Below are 22,024 nucleotides of genomic sequence, written 5' to 3' on the forward strand. Positions count from 1 at the left end.
GGCATCTGCCGGACTTGGAAAAGTGACTTGTGAAAGACTTGTCAGGCAGGATGGAAAACAGGTGGGATGTGAAGGATCTTGCCATGGTTCCGGGAGATGGCATCCATGGATGGTAGGGAACCCAGCACCAATGTGTTTCTTGGATGCTGGAGAAACGTGGCTCATCCCCAAGAGGTGCTTGGGGAGCAGGAGGAGAAACACAGGAGGCTGCAAGGAGAACGGGAGGAAGGGAGGGGGCAATGCCAAAACCCAGCAGCATGATATCACCATCATGGGCCTGCCAAGGGCAGAGGGTGAGCCTCAGCATGCTCCCTCACAGCCCTCTTTCCTGTGATCAAATGTCTGGATAATTTCTCTCCTGTGGGCATCTCTATGGCACGTGCCGCTGAGATATCTGAATGAGATTCCCCCTCCACCCCTCCCAAACTTCCCCTGCTGCCACATCCACCCTCAGCCTTTTATCTCTCCTTCCAGCCCTTCCCCTTGGCTCCTCCAGGAGGGGCCTCTCCCGCAGATAAAGTGGCCCATTGCTATTCCCCAGCCATCACAGGGCCCTGCCTTCCCTCTGCAGGAGGCAATTCCCATTCCGTGCTGTTCCTGAGCTGTGTGACAGGTGACCAGCTAGCTGTCACACAGACCTGGTGCTTTCACCCACTGCCCCTTCCATTGGGGAGCTCCTGCTGTGCCAGGGAGGGGAGGGGGCTCTTATCTGCCCCACAGGGATGGAGGATTAAAGATTGCATTGACTTTGATTCTGCTGAATATGAGCATAATTTATAATACAATATATAATATATAATAACGCATACAATATATAGTATATAATACTATTAAATATATATAGTATATAAAAATATATATAGTATAGTATAAAGTATAATACATTATAATTTAAGCACAACTATGCTGGGACAGAGCACACTGAAATGCATTGTCCTTTTTTTTCCCTCTGCTTTGCCCTGCCCTCCTTTCCACCTCCCTTGTTCTGCTTTCCCACCTGCTCCTTCCCCACTTTGGTGGTGTTTTTCTCTCTCTGTGCTGTTGGGAAAGCACAGTTATTGTCAGTAATTTAGAGGCTCTCCAGGTGGCTGCTGAGCCACACCATCCTAGTGCTGCTCAGAGGCCAGTGACCTGGGATTTATGGCTAATGTTCTCGGTTAATAACATGGATTTACTTAAGGAGTCCATTGAAATGCCCTCGGAGATCAGGGAACGGGCAGCCTGCCTGGCCCTGGGAGCCTTCTTTATGGCCAGCAGTGGCATTGAGCCCACAGGGACTCGGATCTGGAAGCCAGGGAAGACGGCGGGTCCCTGCTTTCCACCGGTGATGTTTCTGCCACAGCTTTCCCCTTTCCCTTTGGCCTTCAGATGATGGATGGTGGGGCAAGCACGAGGCTGCCGACCTCGTTAGATATGCAAACGCCTCTGCTGACATTTCCTTTGAGGGGAAAAAAAAATAAAAAATTTGCTGCTTTCCCCACTGTTAATAAGCCAATGAAAACAAGAACAGCTGAGTTGTAAATTTTTTCACACTACATTAATTACGGGCATGTGCATGTGTTGGTATTCACAGGGGCTCACTGCACTGCGGCTGGGGAAGTTGACTTATGGAGCAGGATGTTTTTATTTCAAGAGCTAAACAGGAATTTTGGGTCCCACTTATATTCCTCTTGTCTGTTTTGGGGGACTCTTGGATCTTTTTGCTGGGCTACAGAAACAGTGTGTCCTGCAGGATGGAGGATGAGGTGGGTGAGCTGGCAGTTGCAGGAGTTCCTGCCTGTGGGCAATCCCTGGTTTTCAGCATCTGTCCAGCCCTCCTTCTCCTCCTTGAGGGTTTCAATTAAAATCTCTGCAGCTCACTTAGTTGCTCAGCTGAATGCCAATGGTCAGTGTGAGCAGCCCTTATTGCTTGGGGTGCCACATTTGGGGAACACAGTGGGAGAAGAGGACAGGTTGAAATTGGGAAGCCAGTGGCAGATTAGATTGGTGTAGTGACCAAACTGAAGGTCATGGTGAGAGGGAGTTGTTTCCTCCTGGTCATGCCCTCAGCATTCCCAACTGCATCCTGGGGTGGGTTAGCAGAGTTCTGCAGCTCACACAGGAGCAATGAGTAGTGAGCCTGAACTGCTTCAAGGGCAGGCAGTGGGACTTTTCCCTGACCTGCCGTGTCCTGAGACAGGTTATCCCTCAGCACCTGGCCCATAGTGAGAGGTGCAGGTGGTTGTGGGAGCCCAGCAGTGCTGTGACACTGTCCCCTGTCCCTCCCCAGGGTACCACCGTGCGGATGATAACGGCCATCGACCAGGACAAGGGACGTCCCCGGGGCATCGGCTACACCATCGTCTCAGGTGAGTCTTGGGGGGCACAGAGGGGACCCCAGCAGGGATGGAGGGAGGGATAATAGATGGAGGGATAATGGATGGATGGATGGATAATGGATGGATGGATAATGGATGGAGGGAAGAATTGATGGAGGGATGGATGGATGGATGGATGGATGGATGGATGGAGGGATGGATGGATGGATGGATGGATGGATGGATGGATGGATGGATGGACGGACGGAGGGATGGATGGATGGATGGATGGATGGATGGATGGATGGATGGATGGATGGATGGGGTAGCCCTGCAGCAAGCCTTTGTACATCCCATCTCTGGGAAATCATGGAGTAAAATAGATAGAATGATTTAGGATGGAAGAGACCTTAAAGACAATTGTTCCAACCCCCCTACCATGGGCAGGGACAACTTCTACTAGACCAGGTTGCTCCAGGCAAATTTGACAGTATCTCTGGTTGAAATCTTTCATTCCTGATGATGAGCCACAAACAGCTCAGCTTCACACAACTTCACACAAGACCACAGAGGGGATTTTCTGTTCCAGGAGGGAATGGGACTGAGTATGGACTGAACAGCTCCTGGTGGTTTCTGTGGTGTTTCCCAAAAGTTTCAGGAGATATGATGCAAGGACTGGGCCCTGTGAGGGCAAAGAGCTATGAAGCTTAATTAATGAAGCCTAATTAAAGTGGTGGGGGTTTTTTTGTTTTTTTTTTTTCATTAAAGTGGTGGTGGCTTTCTGCCTTCTGACGGGCACATGGATTGAACCTGCCTTTGCAGTCTGGCTCTGAAGCCTAGGAATCCTTCTTGGTGTGGATGAGTGGATCATTGCTGGGCAATGTGTGGCCCCTTTGACTCCATAGCCCGAGGATCCTTTCTGATGGCACAGGGCAGGGCAGGCTGGGCAGATAAAACCCAGCTGCCTTGTGGAAAGTTTTGCCAATTTTGGGGGGTTGGGCCTATTTCATTTAAGACACCTTGAGCTCAGCAATCTCTGCCATACTCCAGCAGACTTTGGTGCTGCCAGGGCTGCACTCAGATGCTGGTTTCATGAGGACAGATAGACTGCTCAAGATGACCCAGGAGTCAGGGACCAGTTTGGTGGGTGTGGGTTGTAACCCTCTTCCTGGCATCACTTTTGGGGGAGCTTCTTCCCAGCAAGAAACCACGGCAGTGCCTCCCCTCCCTGCTGTGCCTCATGCTCTGGGTGCTGCCTCCACATGCAGGAATAATTTCCCAGTTTCTTTTCCTTAAAGCCCAGCCATTTCAAACCCTCTTTTAATCAGCCTCAAGGGTCAAGGTGATTTCACCCTGACTTTCAAGTCCACTGATCCTGACTGCAAGTATCCAGCCTTTGAAGATGCGAGGATTATTTATTCCTCTAATTCTCTCTGCAATTTATTCAAGAGATTCTCCCAGATTGTGGGTATCAGCTGGCCAAGGTGCAGCGGGGGCTGTCTTCTGGCTGATATGGGATCTTTTTCACTGGAGACCAGACTGAAACATCAGTCTAATTTTGCAGAGATTGCTAAATTATGGTGAGGATGGTAAAATAGCTGCCAGCCTGGATGGGCAGTGGGATGGTGGAAGGGGCATCAGTATGCTCTGGGATCCAGGTGGAACATGGAGAGACCTGCAGGCAGATCCCTGCACACAGCCTTGCATCTGCCTATGTATGCCAAGGGTTTAACCCTTGCCTGCAGTCCTGCCCTGGTGGGAGCAGCTCTCCTATTGGTGATTCCAGCAGAACAGATCAAAAGAGTGATTAAACTACTTTGCACTGTTATTTTTTTTTCCCCAACATGAGAATTATGAAGTGTTTTCCTAACTGGCCAAGAATCTTTCTGCTGTCATCACCAAGATCTCATGGAGAAGGGATGGGAACGATCAGCTTGTGGACTGAGCTAATGTTACTTTTTGATGCCTGAGAGTCCAGACACAGGACTGGCATCTAATGTGCTTCCAAAATCCTGCTCACTCAAGGCAAGCAATTTTCTTTTTGGCAGGCAGGTAAAGCCTAATTAATTTCTCATTATCCTCAATCACGATGGTAAAGGTCAGCGAGCAGATTTTTGTGCCTGAGCTGGAAATTTTTTATGGCAATTTAAAAAAAAATAAAAAACTTCCTAACATATGGGAATGGGGAAGCAAATTAAATTAGAAACCGACTGTAAGCAAAAGTGAAAGTGGCTGTTGGAAGTAGTAATTAAACCTGTCTCTTCAGCTCCCTTCCAGGAGGGGAGGTAGCAGTGATGCTGCTCCCATTCCCCTGCAGAGGTGAGTGATACCTTTTCCCAGCTCTCAGAGGTTTTTGGGCACAGGGTTAGCATGTGGCTGGTTTGATTTTGCCTTTTGGGCTGGTATATACAGCAGTAGAGAGCTGAGAAGCAACCTGGCCATTCATCACACCTTGGGTGTTAATGCCTAAAGCATTGGTGTGATTTGGAGGTGGGGATTAAAAATGAATTTGGAATTGTCCCTGTCCCATTCGGCTCCATCCCTCGGGCAGCCACGTCTGGGGATGTACTGCAGCAGCTCTTATTTATACAGCTATCTCCAGCACAAGGTCCTCCCGTGACAGGAGCACAATAAAACTAAAAGATTAGCCATAACCACATAAAATAAGACTTGAGATCTAACTTTATGCCGCCAGCTTACAAAGCTGTTAAGGCTGAGATGATGGAGGAGCAGTGGTGTAGCTGTGCCATGGCTTTGGCTACTTGTCCTGCCTGCACTGGGAATCATTTCCATATCTAATAGGGAAAAGCCATTCAGTTGTTTCTGTCTCTTCCTTCCCATCAGAGGCTTTTAAGTCCAAGAAAATGTACTTTTTCACTTCTCTCTTTACAAGGAGCCGGCTTTCTGCCCAATTGGAAAAGAAATCCAAATTGAGACCTCACAATTCAAGCCTCTCAGCCAACAGGCTGGTCAGTGCCAGGGCTCCCATTGCTCCAAAGGATGTTCCTGCTGCTTTTCCTGTGGCCAGAGCCCTGTGAAAGCCCTCCCTCCCTGGCTGCAGTGACAGGTTGGAGATGCTCAGCCGCTGAGGTCAGGACTCTGTTTGAAGGACAGATAATTAATCCAGCAAAGTAATCCACAGCTCCTTTTTGGCAGATTTATGGAGATAGCCTCTGTACCGGGGACTCTGCCTCATCATCTTTCATTTCCCAGGCAAAGCGAGCGACTTGTTGTATAACACGACCTGTTCTAGATAAGGGTTTTCATTTAGGGGAACTCTCCGGGCTAACAGAGATTGATTTTCCCGTCGGAATTCGGGAGGGCCCTGGCGTTTTGGGCGGCATCAGCCCTGCAGACGGCAGTGTGTTTTCACATTTGCCGCCTCTGCACATCGCCTGGGGGCACAGGGAATCCTCTGGTTCTTTAAGGGAAGGATTTTTAGCGTGAGTTTAACGCCAATTTAATTAATAGGCAGGAGGAGACTTTGGCTCGTGAGCTCTTTTTAGGAAAACGTATCGACTCACATGTTGCTTGCTAGCAGTAAACTTTGGGCTTCATTTATTTCCAGGATAGTCAGGAGACTTGGAGTCTTCTGGCCGGAGGATGTGAAGGTGACCTGTGCTGCTTGGGCAGACACTGAAGGGTTAACCCAGGGAAAGGGTCCCACACGTCAGTCTCTGCCTGCCTGACACATTTCAGGTGCGGTGATGGATGGGCAGTGGGAGATTGCACAAGGGCAATCTATACGTCCTTCCTGGGACTTGGAAAGTCCTTCAGGAGCTTTCAGTCAGAGATGGTCCTTAGGGCTATTCACAAACCCTCGGGTGGGGTTCTTTCCCCCCTTCCCAAGTGCATTGTTTTATGAGACTGATGCAGTTTCTAGCAAAGCCTCTCTTCCTTAAGCTGGTGCATCCCAAGGGAAACATGAATTAAAAATCATTATTTGCACAATGCAATAGAAGTGTGAGTTACAGAAGTGTGAGGGAAGCTGAAAAGAATTGCTCCCCATCTTCTGGATTTCCTGCTAAGGAATAAAATGTCACATATATAATTTTTTATATATATAATATAGAGTAATATAGAGTATAGTAATATAGAGTATATTTCTATATAATAGATGAGTAAAAAAAATCAGTGCAGTAGCTCTCAGAATATTTCCCATGCTCTTAACAAAGCCAGAGTGCCCCACTGCCTCCCTTATGGAAGTGAATCCTTGAGGAAAGGTCAAGTGGCCAAAGAGGTCTCCGAGCCCTCAGCTGCTGACACCCCTCTCTGTAGCTTGACCTGACTTAATAAAGGAGGCAGAGCAAAGCAAACCACTTCCCTAAAACCCTTAAACTGGGCACCAGGAAGAACCCTTGGAGTTGGGGACCTGCTTATTTTACTGTTCCCTATGTGGCTCCAGCTTTTTCCCACATTCGACTCGCTTGGTGAACTGCCGGGGTGTTGAAGCCCTCATAAATTCCAGCTGCTGGGAGGGCCTTCCTGCATGATTTAAAGGCAGCCATCACAGCAGAACATTTCTGTAGGAGGACATGCTGATGGGTGGAAAAGTGCCTTGCACTGAGTTATCCATCAAAAGCTGTTTTTCCCCACCCTGCCGATGCAAGGGGATGAGACAGCACAAAGTGAAGATGGTGGCTGCGGTCACAGCCCCTCTTTCCTTGGCTGACTTGCTCCCCACCTTCCTCCACGCTGGTTTTTGTCATCACGTTAGCATCTGGCTTTGGCTCCCTGGCAATCCAGGAATCATTGGGAAGAGATATGATTTGGGATAATTGGTTTGCATGGCAGGTGGTCCCCCAGCAAACGGCCCTCGGTAATTAAAACTATACATTCCCTTTTACGTGTAAATAGGAAACAAAAGCATATTTTCTGTTTAATTTCTGGGACTTCCTGTTTAACTTCTTGGGATTTAATGTGTATTCAAGGCTGAGCAACCAGGTCTAGTGGAAGGTGTCACTGCCCAAGGCAGGGGCTTGGAATGAGATGATCTCCAAGGTCCTTTCCAACCCAAACCAGTCTGGGATTCAATGTGGGCAACCAGTGGAGAACAATGAACCTGGACCACCTCTGTCCATGTTGTGGCTAGCAAAAACAACTGGTTCTGAGATGGTATTTAATGGAGGAATTTCAAAAAGCTGTGGAGCCTAGAGATGTGAGGTTCAGGTCAAAAAGCCCATTTTAGATGATGTGGGGGAATCACAGCTGTGGTCCAAGACTCAGAATCCTTTTGTGTGAAGAATTACACTCAGAGCAGAAACTCTGCAGGTTCTGTTCTCCTCTCTGGTACTTGGCCACAGCTCCCAGGGAATTTGGGAGGGGGATTGCACCTTGGGTGATAAATATCTCCTTTTATTTCCTTGTACTGTACATTCCATTCTAAAAAAGGGAACTGTGTGAGCATTTGATGTGAGCTCCTTTTGTGGCTGTGCAAGATCAGGAGCTATGCTGGTTGTGCTAGAATGGATAAATCCTTTGGGAAAGATACTAAAAAGGCCTGTTTGCAGAGCAGGCATGTGAGAAGGAGCTCTGGCACACAGCTTTGGGCTCAGATCTGTTATCCCAAAGAGCAGCAAACCAAAGTCCTGAGCAAGAGAAGGGAGCACTGTTTCTATAAAACACTTCGAATTCCCGGAAAGCTCAGGTTGTAATAACCAGTGTTCCTGTGAAAATGACTTGTTGCCTTTGAATTCAAGCATGGGGCAATGTCCCTGCCCTGGCAGTGCTTCCCTGCCTGTGGCCTGGGGGCAGAAACTCAAGGTGAAGAGCAGCGAGGTGCTCACGGCAGCTGATGGACTATTTATACGCTAATAACTGTGTCTGTTGCTGACTCCATGAACCACATCCAACAGCATCTATTTCGGTGCCGAGGAGCCCTGACGGAGCACATTTTGATTAATAAATTATCCGGAGCAAGGTGTGTGATGGGCTCCCCTTTCACATCTCATGAAAGTCACCCGCTCCAAGCTCAGCGGCGGCTTCCCAACGTGAGCAGCCCTTCCTGTAGAGGGGGGTGGGAAAATTATCCTGCCCTGGGAAAACGGCTTGCCTTGACATGACTGACAGGTAGCTCTTCACTAGGGCAGGGCAGTAGCTGCATCTCTCCCTCCAAGGGATTTGAGTGGTGCTCGAAGGCTAAAGGGATAGGGAGGAAGGAGGAGATATTGATGTGGGGATTCCCCCCCTTTTTTTTTTTTTTGTCCTTTTTCGTCTCCCCCCGCCCCTTTCTCTGGGTTTGAGCCAGTACTTTTAACGGCCTTTTTAAACTGAGAGCTTGGCTGAGGGCAATTAAACATTATGGCTCTCATCTATAAAACCCCTCGTTATAGCAGTGTTTCTCTAAAATGATGCCTATGCCACCATCCGTTCCTCAATGAGCTTGGAAAAACACTCTGAATGGGCTCCTGTGATCCATCCCAGTGCTCCCAACCCAGCATCCCGTCAGTGCCTGCCTTCCCAGGCCCCTGCCTGGCTGCAGTGTGTGCAGGAGCTGCTGCTGTCCCTCTACCTGCACACGGACAGATGGATGGGAAACTTCTTCTCCTTGACCCATGTCATAACAAAAAGCTGGGTTTTGTGAAAGACGAGGTTCACTTTTTGGTAAGTTTTAAGAAATATGTTTAATAAAAAAAATAAGACAATTAGGAGATAAAAAAAGCCAATTACGGCCGGCTGGGTGGCTTGGCATTCAGCCAGGTCCACACCTTGCTATCTCAGAGACATTCTTTAAATACCTTTTCTATCACAACAGTTTATGAATATTCATATAATTCCATAAACTAGTTTCCATATTCCAGGAACTGTTTTGCATGGTCCCTCCTTGGGTCCGCCTTTTTAGAGCATGCGTGTTTTGTGGCTGTGTCTTCATTATCATCTCCAGCTCGGGCCTTGGTCCGTACTTTTTTCAGGTGGTGGATGCTGATAGTTGGTATATCAGTAGCAGAGTCTTCTTTACATGTTCACTGGATGTTATCCCGACCAAACAGTTTATGCATACTTACATCAACTACTACCACTATGCCTTAATCTTTTTTTACTGATAGCAGAAATAAAAAAACTTATATCCTATATCCTTACCACAACATTATAGCACACATCTTGCAAAAAGCCAATTTTATAATCCACATTTATAACAGTTTGTAGGTCCTGAGGAAGGCTGCTCCGTGCCAGGTGGGAGCAACAAGTCTGCCAGAAGTGGATTCATACTGCTGTCCCAAAGTTCTCAAATTTTTTCCTGTTGTCACTCTCCCCTTTCCCTCTGTCTTTCTGATATTGAAAACATTTTCTGCCTTGTTTTCCTTCTCTCTGGCCCACATTTTGCTTCTCAGCCTTTCTTTTCCCATCCTTTAATTTCTGGTACATCCCCTGCGTGTACTTCTGGTCTCTCCAGAGACAGGAAATACAAAATTGGCTAATTTCCCCCCACCTTATTTTTTTTTCCCTTGTTCTCAGGAAAGTGACAGCAGGTGAAGATGATAAGAGAGATTTTGGCAAGGGAAATGTCTCGGGAAATGGGCATTGTTCAACAGTGTGAGTGCTTCAGCAGGGATCATTGGTCAGAGCAGTGAGGAAGTGGTGGTTGAAAAGGTATTGGAGACAACTCTTTCCCTAAATTTGCAAAGCCAGGAATTCTCTGCTGATAGAACAGCAGCCCCAGTGGGCATAGGATGAGTGTCTGATGGTGTTGGGGAGGCTGAGGTAGAGAAAAGCCTCTGATGTGCAGCCTGGGAGCCTTTGGGTCCCCAGTTTAGTTGCCCATCCTTCAAAGAGTGACTGTGGTCAAATATGAAATGCATAACCATCTTTAGGACATGGAACACAGTGCTGTGTTTAGTCAAATTCCTGCCCTATTGACCTAATCCCACTGCATTCCATTGTTCCTGCATTTTATTACACCTTATATTAGGGAGAGGTGACCCCGAGGCATAAACTTTACCATGGCAACCCGGTGTCCTGGAGCATTGAAATGCCTGGCAGCACAGTCCAATCCATCTCCTGGAGTGTCCTTCAAAGCTGGGATCGGAAGCAACTTCCTAAGGAGTCAGCCATAAATTACAGCACAAAAGTGGGAAGCCAGGATGGAAAGAGGGGAATTGTCCGAAGGAGGAGACTGGAGATCTTCATGTACAGCAGCTAAAGATTAGGAAAAAAAAACCTCAAGGCTGTTGCTAATATTTTAAGTGGCCTGGCATCAGCTCATTAAGCTGGTGAGCAGTCAATGGGGCATTTCAGGTGGAGAGAAGAGAGGAGCAAGGACAGGAATGGGAGGAATTCGGTCCAGGAGGAAGATGGAATGGCTCAGTAATAGGGACAAAGGTGTGGAGGCACTTAGGGCTCAGGGAGAGAGAGAAGAGGCCAGGTTGGGGGGTGGCCGGCCTCAGAAGCTTTGGCCATCCCAGGAAAGATGCAGCTGTGATCAAACAGAGCTTGGAAGGGAACAAGGTGGATGCTCAGTGATGGGAAACAACTTTCCGTGGCAGCAGATCTGTCTTGCAACTCCCTTCCAGGGAAATGACAAATGCTGTGTGTGTTTCCTTCATGCTGAGATGTATTGAGAAGACAGAATTTATTTTTTGCTTCCTTTGGACTGGGATGACTGGAATGTACCTGCAGGGTTTCCTGGCTCCTGTCTGTCTGGTTCAAGGGTTTCTGTATGCCTTCAGATGTTGAGGGGAGCTGTGTGGGTGACCATATGCCTGGATATAACCTCCCTGGTCATCACTAATTCAGCAGCCTGCGCTGCCTTTGTGTCAGGCTGGTGTCAGGTGTCCCAGGCTCCACACACCAACTGCTGACTTTTCTCTGGCTCACAGGGAGAGCACCTGTGACTGTCACAAGCACATTCCTGAGCAGGATGTTGTCCTTTTAGTGTCTGCTGGCCACTACACCCAAGCATCTTGCCTTAATCTTCTCTGGGTGTCTAATTCCAGAGGAGGATTCCAGCTGGGGATGGGATGGGATGGTCTGTGGAAGCAGCCCAGCACTCCATGGCATCCTGGCTGGTTGCTTGCATGTAGGGACAGGCACAGGGGCCAAATCTGGCTCCAGTAGAGGAAAACCAGGCAGCTGCTCAGGGTCAACACATACGGCAAGAGCATAAAAGCAGGGCAAGTGCCTACACTATTTTGCTGATACTTTCACTGGCTTCAGATATATCCAGCTAAGAAATTCCTGAGCTGTGTGAGGCTTCTGTATTACTAGATAGATTTTTTTTTCCTTCTTTAAGCTCTGCAGCCTCTCCTTAAATACACGTGGACTTGTATCCCCCTCAGCACCCTCTGGCAAGAGGCCCCACAGCTAAACCACCCATGTTATGAGGAGAATTCCTCATGAGCTTCCTTCCATCTGTGCCTCCCTGTGTTTATCCTGGACTGATGACCCTTAACTCCTGTCTTTTAGGAGGGAGGCCATGCCCACCTCAGGAACACAATACCCTGCAAGTGCAGGTGGTCACTCAGAGGAGAGCAGCTGCATTTGGTCCTGCTCTCAGCTTTGCTGTTGCAAATTTTAATAACTAAAAGCCTTTGAAATTCTTCAGCTGCCTCCAGCATTGGCAGCTTTTGGCTATGGAAGGTGAGCCCCCTTTTGAGCCCTAATCTAGGACAGATGAGAGGAGGAGAGGAATGTTACAGCCATGACATTTTAAAGCACATTGGAGTGACGTGCCAGGTTCCTAGAACCCACTGCTTGGAGCTCTTGTCCTCTTGCTTCCTTTGCTGTTGCCTCCAGCACTTTTGGGATCAGCTGTGCCAGCTGCTTGTGCTCACATTCCTGTTATTTTTTTTCAGGTAACACCAACAGCATCTTTGCACTGGACTACATCAGTGGAGCCTTAACCCTGAATGGGCCCCTGGACCGGGAAAATCCATTCTACAGCGCTGGATTCATCCTCACAGTGAAGGTGAGACCTGCTCCAGCCAGAAAACATATGGACAGAGCAGGGTGGGGGGGGACATCCTGCCTGGGGACACCCCTTCCAGGCAGTGCTGCAAACCTGGGATATGTTGTTCTCATGGGTATCCAGAGGCATGATGTGCTTACCAAGTGAGATGTTAAACACAGCCCCCTTGTCTGGTGGCCCAAAACTTGATTCACTCAATATGGATGTACAAGGGCATTTTTGCTGTCCTGCCTGTGTCTGGCTGTGTCTGCTGGCAGCCCGCAGATACCCCAGGGCTGCATATAGCACCAGACACATACTGACACCTGAATTGTGCCGACTTTTGCCTGTTTTCCCTCTTTCTCCCCACCAAAACCCTGGATAAACACAACATTTTGTCTTGTCAGCAGGCAGTGGTGTAATAGGGTGCCTGCCCAGCACAGGGAGGGAGGAATGCTGGAAGTTGCCTTGTCAAGAAAAGGCACTGGAGCGTGGCTTTCCAGCCCCACCAGCCCCACCTGAGAGCGGCTCCATGGCTCTGCTCACAGCCCTGTAATTAAAATCAATACCAAGCTGGGCAGCTGGTTGGAAACACATTTAGAAGTATAGATTCTGCTGGGCCGGGGTGGGGAAAAATCAGCAGCGTAGGAAGGGTCATTGATTGGGAGGGAGGCAGCCAGCATATCACCTTCTTGTTTTGGCAAGTGTGATGCTTCCTTGGAGGGGGGCAGAGGGACAAGAAATCACCCCTCGAGGTCCCAGACACAGTTCATACCGTGAGGCTTTGTGTGTGAGGAAGAGATCCTCACCCATCCCTGGTATCTTTTCATTCAGGCTTTTATAGTTTCAAAACTCAAGAGAGGGTGGATTGTCTGGTTTTAACAGGGACAAAAATATCTATTTAATCTTGGAAAGGTTTTTGAGCCTGAAAACTTGCCCACTTTCCTCCCTGCATGACAATGGAGTTCCAGCCACATTCTGTGGCTCTGATAGATTTCCATGTCCTGTCCCCACAACTTCGCATCCTCCTGCACATGCCAGCTCTCTGCGTCCCGCATCCCCAGGACGCAAAATGTTCTCTGCTGCTCTCATCCTGGAGCACACAGTGAAAATACAGCTGGATTGCTCCTTGCTGGGATCAGCCTGTTCCGCTGTTGTGTGCAGAAGCAGTGAATAGCAATGAGCCATGTGGGTCGTGATAGCGTTGCTTTTCCATGCCCACAGCAAAGCAAGATTATCCAAAGGACAAGAGGAGGGACTCGGCTTGAAAAGGCTGTTTCATGAGTCTTGCTTCTCTGGCATTAAAATCTGCACTCTCTCCTTTTGGGAAGGCAGAATTAAAATCCTTCTTGAGACAGAGGTGTGATGTGGACTCATGACTCAGCTCTGTATTTAGACACGTGTTGCCCAAACCTATTTTAAGGTCTAAGTCTTCTTTTCCTCTGGTGCCCTAGTTTTCCATCTCTGTTTTTCAGCACACTGTGTGGTTCACTGTCAGCTCCCAGTCCCACATCAGGGATGGCAGAGGAGAGAGCAGGAGTGCTCTTTGCCCTGTTGAGCCTTCCCTTATTTTGTGGACTATCCCCTACATCTCACAAGGGACATTTTTTTTTGTTCAAACACTTGTGGCAGGGAAATCTCCTACTTGTTCCTGTGTGACTCTAGATCCTGACAACCTGTTGCATGACAGAGGCAAGGAAGAACTTGGCCACAGCCATCCTAAGGGAAATGTTAAACCCCTGGGAAGGTTTTGAGAGTGTGGTAGGACCAAAGCATGACTGATGGGAGAGTTGGGCCAACATCTCTGCGTGTTAATGGAACAGCAGAGCCTATTGGGCATCCTTCTGTGGCAAAGCGGAGGAAGAGAAAGCTGCAAGAGTCTCTCACCACGCCATGCACACTTTCTTTGCATTCATTCTTTCTGGAGAACAAAGGCTCCCCTGTTTTCTCTCCATGCAGGGGACAGAGCTGAACGATGACCGCACTCCCTCCAATGCCAGCGTCACCACCACCTTCAACATCCTGGTCATTGACATCAACGACAACGCGCCCGAGTTCAACAGCTCCGAGTATAGCGTGGCCATCACAGAGCTGGCCCAAGTGGGCTTTGCCCTTCCCCTCTTCATCCAGGTGCAGGACAAGGACGAGGTGAGGTATCCTCTCCCTCCTTTGTGGGGTAGTGCTGGTTTGGTTTCAGGGCGGGTAGGGGAGAAGTCACTGCGGTACCTGTGATGGAGTGCACACTTCTGTCCCAACATCCCCTTTTTCAGCTCTCACTGCTGCCATTGCTCTCCTTGCTGTGTACCCCAAGTCCAGTTTCCTTCCCCAGTGCACAGGCACTAATGCAGCTAGGATTGCTCAGCCCCTGAGAGCCAGAAAATAGGATTGTCTGTGAGGCTGATCCCCGCCTGCCTCTGAGGGCTCTTGTCAGGCTGTGCTTTGCCAGTCTGGTTTAGCAAGGGAGGAGTTTTCCTTCTGGGCTCCAGGGACAGGGAAGACAGGAGCCCCCAGCTCTCTGTCGAGGGAGGGATGGGTGCTTTTGCTATCAGGGAGGAGGCAGGAGACGCCCCTCAGGGTGGGAAGGGCTGGGGTATCAGTTCATCACTACAAACAAGCCAGGAGCATTGGAGGCTTGTTCCTCCCACATGTCGATGGAGCTCCTATTTGTCACGCGCCGATCCGTGCCGTGTTAGGGATTGCAGCCTGTTTTCCAGCCTTGGGCTCCCAGCCTTCAATTACTCTGATTATTTGACTTGTGCAGTTCACGTCTGGCTGCTCCTGTGTGCTGGTCCCCGCCCCCCAGCCCCACCACGCTGCCGGGTGTCTGCTCCAAACCAGTGCTGACACCTCATGGTGAGCTGTCCAAAATCGCTTGGAAAGGCTCTGCCTGCAGGCTCCTCCTGTTCCCATTCTTCTTCAGGCTGAGCAGGAGAGGAGGAGAGAGGGTTTGTCAGAATAAACGACATCATGGAATGGGTTGGGTTGGAAGAGACCTGAAAGATATCTTGTTCCAACCGCCCTGCCACGGGCAGGGACAGCTTCCACTAGACCGGGTGGCTCAGAGCTCCATCCAGCATCAGGGCAAAACATCAGCAGGGTGTTTTCCTGATGTTTCAGGTGATGGGAAACAAAACATCCCCCCCAACCCCTGAAATCCTGGTGGGTCAGTTAAAATGTGCACCTTTTAAGTTGCCATTTCTGGCTGAGAAGATGGATTTGCTATTCCCCAGCCCTGGGTGGAGTTCACTCCATCTCATCAAGTCACCCAGAAACCCCATTTTTTTCCATCTGAAGTGATTATGACACAGAACTAATAACCTACTGGTGACATGATGTCACCATCCAGGAGTTATGAGTTCAGCCTGAAGAGGTGCAGATGAGCTATTAAGCAGATAAAGAGACTGTTTTTTCTTGAAAATGTCAATTGCTAATAAAGATATGGATATGACAGATGCTTAGGATAGTTTCTGAATAGAGCTGCTGTCGTGCTTGCTGAGAGATGTCAGCAGATCCATTCTTGAAGGGCATTGTAACACTTCTGTTTGTGCCACCAGGATGAAGGATCTGTCATTATTTCTGGTTAAACGCTCATTTTACTGGAGTGACTCCCATTCAAGAATTCACTTTTCAGCCTTGCTAATTTTAAAATGGGAGAATAAAAAATAGCCTTGCCTTCCCCATTGCACCAGCAAAAAATAGACGCTGTTCTTTTGATGTATTTCTTTAACTTCCTGAGATTTCCCCAAAAGAATTGGCTGAGATTTTTAAAACTGCTGAGAGAGGATGTCTTGTGCTAAGGGAGTCTGAAGGAGTTTTACTGTACACGTCTTCAGAGACCATCATATTAGCATGGATTGCTTTGACCATGGCATTATTTTCACTGATAAGCAGAGGAGAACTGATTCTTGGAATATCTGGAGGGAGGAAAGTTAGAAGCAATTGGTTACTTTTTTTTTCTCCACATTATCCTGTGATGGATGTTCCTTATTTTCTCTCATGGATGCCTGCAACTGGGTTAACTATCAAGGCAGCACTTTTGGGGGGAAAAAAAGTGAGATGCCCAGCTGGTGAAAAAGATGTGGATGAGATAGGACTGCACCTGCAGCCAGCACTGCTTCCCAGAGAAGTATTTGTAGAACTCTGAAGACCCACCAACTTACAGTGAAAAAAACTACAGAAAGGTTAGATAGTTGCCTAACAGCAGTATTTTGGATGCTCAAGTACCCCATGAGGGCTGTGAGAGTTTTACAAACCATCTGGATGTGAGGTAGCTGAGGTGGCAGTGGGCTCCCTTGTCTTTCCATGGATGCAGGGGTGCAGCGATGTGCTGGCAAGGACCGAGGTCTTCAGGCAGGGATCCGACTGAGGATGTGGCTGACAGAAGCTATTCTGGCAGCACTGGCTTCATACTGGAGATGACACGACTCATTTGTGTAAGGGGCAGAGGGAAACAAGAAGAGAATTATACACATCTCCAGGGAAAGCAGAGAGAGAAATAAATGAGAACAGATGGGTTGAGACACAGGAAATCAAAGCTGGAGTCTTTGGGAAGATCACGTTGCTCGAGTTTGTCTCCTGCCTCCCAACTTATGTCACAAAGTCCTGGGAGAGTCCTTTGGCAGATTGGTTTATTTCCTGAGCCAGGCCACCCAGCCTGGTTCTGGCCCCTCTGGAAAATCCAGGCACTGCTCCTTTGGCCCTCCAGCTTGAGGTCCCGTTGCAAGGGGGCAGCCCACACCTGGACTTTGCCCCGTGCAGGGGTCCTGTGGGTCTGGGGAGTCTTCCTGTCACTGTGCCTTTGTAGAGCTGGGGAAAGGGCTGTCACATGGGCCTGGCCTTTAGCACCCACTGTGTGGCCTGCCAAGGCTGTTAAACAAGGCTTTTCAAAACCAGGCCCACACAGCCTTTTTTTAACCATGGGGTTTTTGGCCTTTCTTTCTTCTGGTGTGTTTTGCACAAACTGAAATGATGGCTTTTGGAAGCAGTCAGATTAAACGATTCAGCAAAGCACTTAAAAATGCATTTCTGAGGCACACAAGACCACACTTGAAAGCCTGTGCTTGGATTTCCCTCTGTGCTCTAAGTGCCTTTTTGCAGCTTGGCTGGCATTAACCTCTCAGACAAGGTTCCTAAGCGCGTTTCCTCTGAGTCCAGCCCCTGCAAACTCTCAGCTTTCACTCCCCAAACCTGGCCATGGTCTTGCTCCAGGAGCAGCTGGCTGGGGCTGCAAAGTGGGATGGGGAGCGTCTCAAGAGGGAGCTGAGCTGAGGTGGCCCCACACCTGGATTTGGGGTGCAGCCAAGAGGTGTTCAACCTGGTGTGCTGGTTTTTCTTTCTGCATTCTCCAGGACTTATTGAAAGAGAAGTTAGTACACAGGGTTTTTATCTGGCCACCTTGAGCAACCTGTCTTGTGGAAGGTGTCCCTGCCCAGGGCATGGGATTGGAGTGAGCTGAGCTTTACGATCCCTTCCAACCCAAACCATTCTGGGGCTCTATGAGCGAAGAAAATGCATTAATTGCGGTGCAGCTGAGTTTCTCTCCCTGCCAGATAGAGAGGAGACCCTTGAACAGCTATCCCAAGCCATTCAAGAGCTGTTTATGAAAATCCATTGAGGTTTTCCAGTGTTTAGGCTGAACCTATACTCAACTGGACACTCCCAGCCTGTGTTGGGTTCTCATCTCACTCACATTCTGGTGGTTCAGCAGGGGGGAATAAATCCTGTGTGTGAGGTGGAAGATTAAAGCATTGAGTTACCTGCTTCAAGGTTTGTTTCCGGGTTGAGAACAAGAGCCCTGAGCTGTGGGACAGGTTGGTGTTGACTCAGAGGGCTCGTCTGCTGCTGGGCTGGCTGATTTGGGGGACATGGATGTCCTTTTTGGATATGCTGGTGTTCTGTACCTGGCAGGGGTTTGGCCATCCAGGAAAAGGACCAGGACATCCTTTGGGGCATCCCCCATTTCCTCAGGCCCCGAGATCCATGGATGCCTGTTCAGGGAAGCAGCAGCCTGCTCTGCCAGGGCATGCCAGGGAAACCAGCTCTCCCCTCGTGGCTTCCACTTGATTTTCCTCGACGCAGTTGAGTGAAGAGGAAGAAAAGGGCAGAAGCTGTCTGAAGCACCACTATCACGGCCTGACATTTTAAAATCGTTTTGAAACAATTCTCTAAAATAAGCATATCGAGGAAGATAAAATGGGGAATTTAAAATAAGGGAAAATCTGGGCCATGGGAATGTGCTCTCTTTGTTGCACAGAGCTGCACCAGAGACCCCCACCAGGATATCCTGTGTGCTCATGCGTGTGCAGGTGGCAATATATGATTCATCCAGAGCATATATATGCATATGACAGGCACAAGCACTATAAATATGATCTACATGGCAAGAAACTGTAAAGGGGAATTGACGGCACACGAGTATTCTCTCCCAAAAGTGCCAGCTGCCAGTCGGGCTGAATTAGATTTCACGGGGGTTTTTGCAATACATGGAATTCACCAGCAAATTACCCTTAAAGAGGGAAAATCAATCATTTGGAGCAGAGATAAGCTGAAGGCGAGGCAGCCTCGGATTGATCCCGTCTGTGCAGGCGTGTGTGGAATTCAGCAGATAACCTGGGGAGAGCGGGGAAGGAGAAAACTCCTCCCGGCGGGAGGGAGCAGGCAAGGACTGACACTTAGGATGGACAAAAAGATGGGAGAATAGGGCTGTTAGCGTGGGGAGCAGGGTAAGAAGGGCTGGGGAGCATTTTGCTCCAGGCATTCTGCATTACCCGCCAGCCCAGTGAGTTCCTTGGGGATGCAGGCGACAAGCAGCAGTGCCCAGTGAGCCCTCGACAGGGTTATTGGCACCGGATCCCAAGCTGGCTGGGCAGTGGGAGAGAGGCAGGCAACACCCAGAGAGGCTGTTCTGCACGAAATGCTTTGAAATGGTGCAGGGAATCACCCCCCATTTTCGTCTGACTCACTGAAGGCAGGCCTAAGCTATCCAAGCCCTACAAAAAGCCACTAATTACTTTCAAAAAAACCTCCAACTTCTTCTTTCCCCTTCCTTCACCTCCACTTCTGAACTCTCAGCTCTTTCCTTTCTTTGTAAACTTCCCAGAATGAGGAATATTAAATCCTCCTTAGCTTGTTGTAGGCAATAGCCCAGAAAGTGACTGGGATGAAAGCTGGACTTGCACTGTATTTTGTGCTTCAGGCAGGCAGGGTTCTCCATTTTTGGAAAAGCAAATTGCACTGAGGGACCCAAAGGCAGATCTGCATTGAGGCAGCATGAAAAGAACAAAACTGAGGATTTCCAGGCTGCTTTTTCCAAGTCTAGTTCACTTTCTGCTGAAAATGATGGCAGGAGATCAACCTACCCATGCACCTCAGGGAATGGTGTGGCCGAGGAAGGGTTGTGTGCTTGTCTAGGGATTTGGGTTATTTTATTTTTTACTTTGTTTTCTTGTGTAGCCATTGGTAAGTGATGGTGAATATTCACTGTGACTGCTGGAAGGTGGAATAATTCCTGATGCATTTCCAGGTGTGCTGCCATGAGGAAGGGGCTGGGTGGGAGCATTAGTGATGGATGAAGCCAGCAGGTGGTAGTGGGTGAAAAAGCAGCGATAAAAATGATGATCAGTCCCAGCTGAAGCAGCTGATGTGTCTGCCCTAGCCTCCTGGTGTGAGAAGGGATTTCCTGATTCTCGGTGAACCCTGCCACCTGAATGTGGATTGCAAGCTGGGAGAACAGATTTTTGTCCCTGATCCACAGCAGGTACATGAGCTGGTCCGACTTGAGGCTTCAGAGCTCTGGGGTGACAGCTGTACCCACCTGCTGGCATCTCACAGCCTCACACCTGACCCTTGCCTGCCAGAGTCCATGTTGGAACCCTGGTCACCAAGAATTTTTGATAAAAAGATGAAAAGCATCAGGTCCTACCTGTGCCCAGGGTTCTCCCCCTGGAATTTCAGAGGAATATCGGGCTGGCCACCAGGCCTGTCACAGATCGTCAAAAAAATCCTGCATGATCAGCCAGTGGTGGCATTTTTGGAAGCAGGGGATGGATGTGAGGCTGATGTGGCAGCGGGGCCACGGCACAGCTCCAATCACACGCCCCGAGGAACATGCACAGAGAACAAAGCTGTCATTGTGCCCAACTGCAGCTCCAATTGTCTTTTAGCTGAATCAACACGAAATTTCCCTCGGTTGTGGTAGTGGCTGAGAGATTTGATTGCCGGGAAGGAGGCAGTGGGCAGCAGCCTTGAGCCACAGCAAGGGCAAGCCCTGAGTGCTGGCGTGGGATGAGAGGAGCTGGAAAATGTGTGGCTGCATCCTAGCGTTGGGTGATAGCAAACTTCCCTCCAAAACCTGCTTTTTATGGGTCAATTTGTTTCAGAAGGAGACAGGTTTATTATTGTAGGGTTGCTGAGCTTTGGCAGGCTGCTCCTTAATTTGTGGCTCTAAAGGAAGGCAAAGGACTTGGTTTGTTTGCAGTGGTGGGGAAAAACTCGAACCATGCAGGAGCTGGGAGGTCAGGAGATGGAAAGGGGAATGAGCACGTAAAGCAGGTCACTGATAACATCCTCATCCTCATCTTTGGTGCTGCGAGGAGATGATGGTGCTTGGCTGTGATCACTGCACGCCAGGACCTTTGAGAGCCCGGGGATGCAGTGCTTGTTTTTCCTCTTCCCAACCACATTTCAAACCCATTGTTTGCTCTGGGTGGCAGGAGCAGGCAGGAAGGGGTGAGGGAAATGTAAGCAGCTCCCTGTGGCTTCCTCTGGAGTGGGGGGTCCTCGCTTTGAGCCAGGCTTAGCCAGGCCCTTCTGCTGGGCAGCTGATAACAATTTGAATATTCAGATTTGCTTTCAGGCATCCGCAGGGGGCTCGCAAGCTCTGGGAACCAGGAGCAAGGAAAGCAGCATGGGGGCCGAGGCAAAAAAATAAATAGCTGAATAAATATATAAATGGCAACTTGCAGCAGCCCTCCCCAGAGGCAGCTGTATCCCCCTTCTCCAGACCTCACATAGGGAGGCTGAGGCACTTGAGGGGCTGCTAATTAGGGATAGTGGGTATCTGGAGCTGATCTCCTTCCCCAGCTAGAGGGGAATTAATCCACCTGGCTCTGTTCCTGCAAATACTTGGATTTCTTTTGATGTTTCAACTTTTATCTCATGCCCCCAACAAACTCAGGTTTCTCTGGCTTCCAAGAAAGTCCCTTGCATCTCTCTGCCACAAAAGGTGCTCTCGTGTACTGCATGGAGGATGCAGGCCCTGGGAGAGATCCTGAGGGCTTGTCAGCAGAGATGGGCAGGAATTCCTCCATGAAGAAGCTTTTTGTCACTGGTGGGAAATGGTCATTTGTTGTAAATCGACATGCTGAGGATAGGGGACAAAATAGCTTGGGAAGCAATGCTTTCTTCTGCCATTCTCTGTATCCTCTGCTCCCTCCCTCCCAGGGGTGTGCCTGGAGTGTCGGGAGCATCCCTCACTTCCTCATTTGGAAATGAGGAATGAGCTCGTGGAAAGTGCCAGTCTACCCTGAGATGCTCCCACTGTCCACCAGCAGAGCACTGCTGGGCTCCTGTGGCACTGGGTGCCCTTGTGTGGTTCTGTGGGTGTCCTTGGGGCTTGCTCCTGCATGGGGCTGCACTGGGAGATGCTCAGTGTGCCCTCAGCTCCATGGATTTCATGGAGGTGTGCAAGGAGAAGGGCAAGGCAGAGACTCTGCTCATGTCACCCACTCTCAGCGGTCACACTTAGGCAGCTTTTGCTATTAGTGCCCCTTCGTGCATTTAATTGGCCACTTTTTCTGATAGGAGAGAGGTCATTCAGGGAAAATTGGAAATTCATCTCTGGCAG

At 49.2% G+C, this 22,024-nt stretch overlaps 1 protein-coding gene across 1 annotated transcript in view; it reads left to right on the top strand.

The window, feature by feature from the left end:
- Positions 1 to 22,024, top strand: part of CDH23 (cadherin related 23) — a 185,306-nt gene that overhangs the window by 85,300 nt on the left and 77,982 nt on the right. Inside the window, exons 9-11 of the mRNA XM_083865855.1 lie at positions 2,270 to 2,348; positions 12,089 to 12,201; positions 14,140 to 14,328. Of these exons, the coding sequence (XP_083721981.1) occupies positions 2,270 to 2,348; positions 12,089 to 12,201; positions 14,140 to 14,328 (381 nt within the window). The remainder of the gene's footprint in view (positions 1 to 2,269; positions 2,349 to 12,088; positions 12,202 to 14,139; positions 14,329 to 22,024) is intronic.

The sequence above is a fragment of the Zosterops lateralis genome (genome assembly GCF_965231275.1).
Source record: "Zosterops lateralis genome assembly, chromosome: 8".
Taxonomy (NCBI): Eukaryota; Metazoa; Chordata; class Aves; order Passeriformes; family Zosteropidae; genus Zosterops; species Zosterops lateralis.